The sequence below is a fragment of the Theobroma umbraticum genome, unplaced genomic scaffold, assembly GCF_002168275.2.
Source record: "Theobroma umbraticum cultivar Fairchild unplaced genomic scaffold, ASM216827v3 scaffold_204.0, whole genome shotgun sequence".
NCBI classification, from domain to species: domain Eukaryota; kingdom Viridiplantae; phylum Streptophyta; class Magnoliopsida; order Malvales; family Malvaceae; genus Theobroma; species Theobroma umbraticum.
Window position 1 is genome coordinate 5,528,571 of NW_018397267.1, and position 8,827 is coordinate 5,537,397.

General features: G+C 33.6%; 1 protein-coding gene across 1 annotated transcript; it reads right to left on the reverse strand.

Moving 5' to 3' along the window:
* Positions 1-233: 233 nt before the first annotated feature.
* Positions 234-1,397, reverse strand: LOC110424395 (F-box protein At5g49610). Its single transcript, XM_021438950.1, has 2 exons — positions 859-1,397; positions 234-780 (listed from the first exon to the last, which is right to left on the reverse strand). Exons 1-2 carry the CDS (start codon positions 1,395-1,397, stop codon positions 234-236), a joined length of 1,086 nt encoding a protein of 361 aa, XP_021294625.1.
* Between the last annotated feature and the right edge of the window lie 7,430 nt (positions 1,398-8,827).

The window sequence follows — 8,827 nt, forward strand, 5'->3', positions numbered from 1 at the left end:
TTTGGAAGTTGTACTTCATGACATTGTATTGTCCTAGGTATGACAGTATGTGACCTAGTCATATCTATTTGGATTAATAATGTTTCGCCTCTTGGACTATGTATATATATATATATATATTTATATATATATATATAACATTCATCATACCAAATAGAATTATTTAAAAATTAAAACTGACAAATCCATGCGAGGGATCGGTCCCTGTAAAGTGAAAAAATCACAAAGCAATACTACAACATGGGTTCATAATCCGATTCGAATGGGTAAACATTGCGAGAAAAGAAAATGCGGCTCCCCTTGGTAGTGGTTGAAGTTCCGTTGTTTAAGTCATACCAAACCAAATCCTTATAGTTGATCACAACCGCAACGTCACTCCTATAAAGATGAACGATGGTATCCTCATAGGCAATGTTTACAATCTCCCTCGCCAGCTTCCAAGTTCTTCTCGAATAATTTTCCATCACCCATATTTCCACTTTGTCCACGTCCATGGCATATCTTACAAGAGCTAGTTTTCCTTCGTACTGGACAAGCGGCTTTTTAAGATAAAAAGTGGTCTCGTCAGTGAAATTTTCTGGCAAGTCAATCAGTTCCCACTTTTCGCTGTTAATGTCGAAGGCAAATATCTGCTGGCTAAATGTGAACCAATGGAATGCTCCGCTAGCAAAAACTGGGGGAGCTTCACTCAACAGCACAAAACCAGATGATTTTATGTTCTCTAACCTCTTCCAAGCGCCTTTTTCCGAATCAAAAATCTCACATATGATGGTGCAACCCCTGCAATTAATTATTAGATTCGTGTCATTGTGGGGAATGAAAGAATCAGTAAGAAGTGAAAATGAAATGAAAATTTACCGTGAAGCATCCCTAGGCTCTGAGAGTCGAACTATCTTGTAACGCAAGGGGCGAGACTGGAGAACCACCATGGCGTTTCTGTAAGTAGTAAACCTTGTTTTGGGGTTTGGTATTTTCAACCATTCGCCTGTAGTTGGCTTGCAAACATAGTGAAATCTTGATCTGAGGCTCTCACAGTAGACCAAACCCTGATTTGACACGGTTAGAACAGTCGCCAGCAAGGGCAACATACCCAAAGACAGTGAACTGTCTTGGAAGGGGTTACCCTGAGAAGCAAAGGCAGTATACAACTTCAAGCCAAGGCATTGGATAAAGAACCCTGAAAGAATTCCATTCCTTTTGCAATAAAGCTTCATAAAACTCGGCTCATAGGTTACATGGTTCCACTCTTTGCTCACCAGCCTGCATCGTTCCAGGGTTTCAAGCGAAACCCTCGTTAATATTTCAAACATCGGATCTTGAGGCAAATATGGGCAGTGCTGGCTTTCAACAATCTCCACGGAATCCTTATCTTTTGTTTCTCGGCAGGTGATCTCCATGGAAATTGAATTGAAACAAGAGTAATACAGAAATCAGAGAAGAACTTATGGTTTGGAATGAACAGTCACGTAGAAATGTGCATGGAATAAGGCTTCTATTTAAAAGAGATTTTATAATGGTGTGTCTGTTAAGTGAATGCTACCTGAAATCATGAATTAAATCCAGTTTTTCACTGAAAATACCAAAGATTTTTCATTTTCCGTTTAAGGAAAATTATTTGAAGATGATGGAGGGTCATGAAGTGGTAGCCAGAATTAGTCATCAAGCTGGCATTTGACATATGTTTTTTGCTTCCAAAATTCTCATAGAGAATTTACGTTTTAACTGATTTTTCCAATTTCATATATTGGATACTACTAAACTAGGTCCTATAGCCCTCAAGAGTCATAAATTTTTAAATCTGAAAGCTTTGATATTTCCCCTTTTTCCAAAATTACACATGATTCTAAAAGATTTTTTTCTCTTTTAGGTTTTCTTCCATAAACATTTCAGTGCAATAATAGGTACCACATAAAAGAGTTATAAGCCTATGAATTTCTTCACCAATATGTAACATGAAACTGTGATTGTTAATAAGACTTGATTAATTACACGCCAATTATATATTTTAGTCATATATATGAATTTCTTTTGCAGTTAATTAAAAATATACAAATTTAATTCTAAAAATCAAATGAATTTTTAAAAAATTTGTTTGAGAAAACACAAGAAAACTATGTAATTCAACAGTCTTGTCAGTTAATAAGTACCCGATTCAACGGTTCTATCAATTAATAACTACCCGAAAAGTCGTTAAGCTTGGCATATTAGAAAAATAACAAAAATTTTACCTAACGGTCATTATTACATCTTCTTAAATGGAAGGGAAAAAAATTCAAGATTAATGAAAATTACCATATAACACAATTTAGTAGTACATTTATAACAATGAATTGCATCATAATTGTTACATTGAGATACATATCGTGTATCAAAATTTTAGTTTTTATTATTAAGTATTGGGTATCGTATCGTAAGATACGACAAAAAAATTAAAATAAATTACAAATAGCATTTACATGTGCAAAATAAAGAAAAGATTTTTAAAATGTTATTTTTTTAATGAAATTGAAGATTATAGAACATAAAGTGAAAAAATAATTAATTTTTAATTAAAATTCTCAATATATTTCTTAATAATATATTCTAAAATAAAATATATAATTTTTATATTAATTTATTAATTATAAATTATAAAACACTTACCATGTTGAAATCAAAAAAGGATTTGATTTTTTAACATTTTGTAGAATACACTCTCGTATAATAAGATAAGTATCATGCGTCACATGATATGTTTTCGATTCTTGATCAAATGTAATATAGTTATCGTGATATATATTATTTTTTATTAAAATTATATCATAGTATACAATATGTATCGCATATCGTACGATGTTGATAGCTATTGTATATGTTACAAAAAGCTCTGCAAACAATGACAAATCCAAAATATAAATCAAGACATAGACATCTATTTTGAGTAAGGATTATTTAAAAATAATTTATTTTTATCATTAACAAGTATACTAAACTATAAATTAAAATATATGCATGGATGCTAATCGTATACACAAAGGTATATATAGAAAAAGCCGGCCCAACGGCATGAACTAGCTAGGATTATTAGGATACAAAGCTTGTCATTTTCTTTGTTTTCCAAGTTTCATAAAAATAGACCGAGGCAACTTTCAGGCATACTTCTGAACTATGAAGACTACCATCTATTTATCTATTCAACTCATAGTTACTGTCGTACGTGTAGGAAGATTCCATAAAGAAAATTTTATTTAATCATCTTCATATATTAGAGGATTATGATATATGATGAATTTAGCAAACAAGTAATGGAACTTCTTTGGGTGGCCGTTCTTGAAACCAACGTTAATTAATCTATTATGAATCTTTGTTGGTGCGTTGGCAGTGATACTGTTTTTATGCAAAGTGGAACAAGAAGGACCCTAAAATGGTGGACGATTCCGCCGTAATATCTTTGAAAACCGTATGCATTAAGTTTCCTTGAATAGTTTACCAGGTTCCATTAATTTCCAAGCCCTTTTCAGGCTTTTACGCCCTCCTTACTTTGTTTCAATATCAAGCCATGCCCTTCATCTACTTCGCCCTGGTTCTAATACCTGGAACCATAGTCCTTGCAATTATAGTTTTCACTCTCGTCATGATCGGAAGCTGCGCCAATCCTCCCTGGTCATCTGTTCCAAGGTCTACCAACCCTGTTGGAGAGAGGAGTTCATCGGCTCTGTTGAACCTGAGCCCTTATTCAGCTTCGTCGTTCAAGTACCGGAGAGGACTGGAAAAAGCACCAGCAGCTGGGGGAACGGAAACGGAATGCGTGGTGTGCCTGTTAGGATTAGAAGATGATGAAGAGGTACGACAGCTTCATGGGTGTAAGCACTCTTTCCATGCTCCTTGTATTGATATGTGGATGTACTCTCATTCCAATTGCCCGCTTTGTCGCACCCCTGTTGATCGACAAGCTGCTCTTGATTTCGTATCGGATGACAACTCCTCCGCCATCGACATCTCGACAGATATTAGTATCACTCCTTAACCATTAACTCTTTGCCCTTTCTCGTTAAAACAAGAGCAATTTCTGCAAACGTACAAGCTCTTAAATTATTGATGGATACTAATTGTTCTAATAATGTTTTTGTTACGCCCTTATCATGTGTATTTTTATGTAATTTATGTTATTGATCTAATAATTAGAATTCAATGTTTTATTTATGTAAACCATGCATTGCTAAAATATATAAAAGTAAAACACAATTTAATTTCTTGATTAATAGTATGAAGAAAAATATATTGGAACAACTTGAAATTGATGTACATTACGTGTATGTTAATCCTAAGGGGTTGATCCCTGCTCATAGTTTGCTAATCAAATTCATTGTATCTGCTTCACAAGGTACAACATCAAAAAAATATGAGTGTGTCGTGGATGTAAATGGAAAATGGTCACAAATCCAATACTAAAAGCCTTGAATTTAATACTTAGATAAATGGTTCTTTCCCACTTTGGGAATGTCACATGTCTCTTATATATGAAGTCAAACTTATCTTTGATCGTATTTTGAAGATAACCTTTGGCCTGGAAAAGGACAGCTTGTGAGAAATTGAATTGGTAAAGCATTTATTTGCGGACAAAGATTTCTTATTATGCTTATTGGATACATCGGCTTTAGCAGAAAGACAAGTCCACCTAAGAACAATTACCACTGTCGATTCGTGAACTGGTCGTACAGTCATGCCAGATTCTCTTACATAGAAATTTCCTTTTGCAACGTTTCAATATTGATTGCTACCCGATGAATCAGGATATATATGTTAGTGTTCCAACTCAGCTCTTTGTGGCCCTTGTATTGCAGATATTGCATTCATTTTTGAATGGCCGTTTAAGGTGAGTAGCTGACAAGACGTGCAACTGATATTATCCTTCTTAGAGTTACTGAAATGGCATTAATGCTTGGATTTTCCGGATTCCCTTTCGTCATTCCTTATTGTAGGAGTGATGGACCGTCATCATATCCCTTTTCTTTTGGGCTAAGCCTCGGTCTTGTCAGTTGTCACCAACCCTCTGTTATAAAAATGACTGTAAAACTTCTTCATCTTCCTTTGCCATTTAGCGCATTATCAATATACAAATACGTTCCTACATCTGAATACTTTTGTATTTGAAGGGATTAAACCTTATGTTCAGTCTGTGAATTCATCATGTGAGAGAAAGTTAGTTACCTGGATTCCAATGATATCATCCTTTATGGTTTGATTTGATTCTTGTTGAACCCGGTTGTATAGACTGATCATCTGGTAGAATAGACTGGATATTGAAGTACTGCAAATCACAATCTAGTCGAAGTTGAAATAGTATCTTTTTGTGGCTACAGGCAAAGTGCTCTGACATAAGAGTCTTGCAATGCAGAGGAGAATCTCAGTAAATTCCATCAGCAAAATTAGGCTAAGAGATGCGGATTAAAACTAAATTTCCCAATCCCATAGAAGCTGTTTTGTGCTTTAATTCTCTTGAAGTGCCAGTCCTGATTAATGAGGACGATGAAAATGAAGATCGTGATGCGGTCAAAGATTTCAAGCAATATAAGCAAAGCTCAGCTAGGGCCCATCCCCAAAAGACTCAAAGCAAGCTGGAAACGCTTACAGAAATAAGGCCCATACCCCAAAGCCCATAAAAAGTTGAAACCAGTGCTAGTGAATCAGACCCTCAACAATGGCCCCATAAGTCCATATATGCCCAATACCAATCTTGGATCAAGCCCAGTTCAGCGACGGCTCGGATAAATTTCAGAAGCTATTGACATCTGGAAAGCTTGAGAATCGCCACTATCCCTGAAGCCCATGACTTGATTCACAAAGATTTTGCTTATCCCGGCCAGTTTTTTGTACAAAAATGTTCTATTATTTCCTTATAAACACTAGCACGACTTTCCTTTGTAAATAAGAGATTCATATGGATAATTTCAAACATCTTTAAAATATATATGTTCAGTTTGAATATGTCTGGATTTTGTCAAGTCAATTCTTTTGTATGGCAAGCTCAAAGACTCAATGAATGTTTAACAGTAATGCTATATATGCAAGTGGATATCATTGCAGGTCAAGTTATCATATGATATAAAGTAAACAGTGACCATTTATATAATCAGCACTAAACTAGATCAAATCATAAAATCTACATCAACAAGACAGATACCTAAATATTTTTCCATCTAATATTACACTTAGATGTTAACAACCCATTTGCCATGTTGCTGAAAGCAAGCAAAGCACACAAGTGTGGCCGCATATATGCCGATAATCAAACTTTTCCCTGAAATATTTTGTCATGATAATCTCACATGTTTTGTTTTTTGTCGTTGATCAGTGTTGAAGTGGCTTAGTTGTAGTCTCAATCAAAGTGATGAGTCGATGGCTACCCAAAAGGACTAACTAATAAGTGAGCTCTCTGACTTTGAAAACAAAAGGAATCATTCGCTGTCTCCTTTTGGGAAAATGACCACCAAACTACAAAACTTAAAAGAGGCCTTCGTGCACACCTAACACATGTATTCTCAACCATCTTCGAATATCGTCTTTGTATTAACTCTCGCCGAAATTTGGGCGCCTGATTCGCTCTTCATCTACTGTACATGTGCATCTGTTGATAATACAGCTTCCAACTTCGTCTTTGATGTTGAATGTTCTTTACTACAGCCATCTTCCTAATCTGTCACTTCTCTCTCGGAAACCTTTGTTTCTGCTGGAGATGTCATTATCTCTTGAAGTTACATAGAATATTAAATAAACTTTAATATTATACTACTAATAATATAATTTTACTATATATTGACCATAAGACTTGATGATATATAAGAAAATTGTTGGATATTTTCAAATAAAAGATATCAGAATAAAAAAAATTATAATTGTTGAAAATTTAAAATTAAGAGAAGGGTTATGTCTGTTGAAAATAAATAAAAAGAGAAATTAAGTCTATAACTTTGTAATAAAAGATATGAGTGTAGCAGATATCATTTTAAAAATTAAAATATTTCGAGATGAACATAACATAACTTTATCTCAATCGCATTACATTGAAAAAGTGCTTGCTACATATGATCTTAGTAATTGTATATTAGCATCTACACCTATAGATCTTCAAATTAAATTAGTACTTAATGTTGGTAGAGTTGTTAATCAATTACCATATGCAAGAGTAATTGGTTGCTTGATGTATGTAATGACGTGTACAAGGTCAAATATAACATTTGTTGTTAGAAAGTTTAGTAGATATACTAATAATCTAGGTACTTTGTATTGGCAAGTCATAAATCGAGTATTAAGATACTTAAAGAAACAATCAATTATGGACTTTGCTATAATGGATATCCATCAACACTAGAAGGATCTTCGGATACTAATTGGATTACAAGTTTAGAAAATCATACTTCCACAAACTGATGGATCTTCATGCTTAGTAGTTGTGCCATTCTTGAGGGTCTAAGAAACAAACGTGTATAACGAATTTTATCATGGTAATCGAATCTATTACATTGACTGCTGTCACTAAGGAAGTTGAATGGCTAAGAAATTTACTATATGGTATACCTTTATGGTCTAAACCAATTTCTCCAATTTCTATTGGTTATGATAGTGTACCAACTCTAGCAAAAGCATATAGCCAAGTGTATAATGAAAAGTCTAGACATATTAGATTAAAACATAGCTATGTTCGACAATTAATCTCTGATGGGAGTGATCACTATAACTTTTGTGAGATCCAGTGAAAACTTAGCGAATCTTTTAATAAAAAGTCCTACTAGAGATCTTATAAAAAAGACCTCAAAGGAAATGGTGCTCAAGCTCATAATTTGAAAGTCACTTATGATGGAAACTCGACTCAACGCTTGGTATAACGTCAAGTCTTGAGTTCATTGAGACAAAGTACATCATTTGTATGTGACTGCTAGCACTATAATATAATATATTATGTTCCATCCTAAGTGAAGTGCTAAGTACCCATAATTGCAAGGAAATGATGAGTTATATATCTTAATAGACTCATAACATAAATTTGTTAGAATGCTTTAGTTACGAGGGCATTCATGGGATCTACCTATGTGAGTGTAAAGTGTGGCTGTTTTTAGGAGTTCAAGACTAAGGCTTTAACAGCACTCATGAAAAGAGGATACAGAAGCATGGTCATAAAAGCGTCACCAGATGCTGTGCATTCATTGATGTTGAAATCGTTGTGTGAGATGTGTTCGGTTAACTAAATGGAATAGTTGATTTAAAATATATTCTACCATGCGATTTCGGTTAACTTTAATATGTTTTCACTAAGTGAAGGTTTAATCGAAATACACCTTCATTTATGAAATTGATTTGCAAGATTATCGAAAATTTGAATTAATTTGAAAATGGTGGGAGATTGTTGGATATTTTCAAATAAAATATATCAAAATTAAAGGAAAAATTATGACTATTGAAAATTTAAAATTAAGAAAATGGTTATATCTGTTGGAAATAAATAAATAAGGAGTCACATCTATTGAAAAAGGCCAACAGAAGCAACTATTTAAAATAAACACAAACAGTGTCTATTGGAAACAGACATCTAAGCCTATAAAAGTTAACCTTCGCTGTTAACAAAACGTACATCAGAAAACGAAAAAATTTTTCGTTCCTTTCTCAAATATTTTTCTATATTATTTTATTATAAAAAAATATTATAAAAATTTGATAATCTTGTTATACTCCAATGAGTGCTCAGTAGATTGATTTCATCAATGCAAAACATTGTCAATTACTAAGCTTTATTATATTTTTGAGGTTTATACATTGGTAACTCTTTTGTGCACCACAAATGAGGACAAAT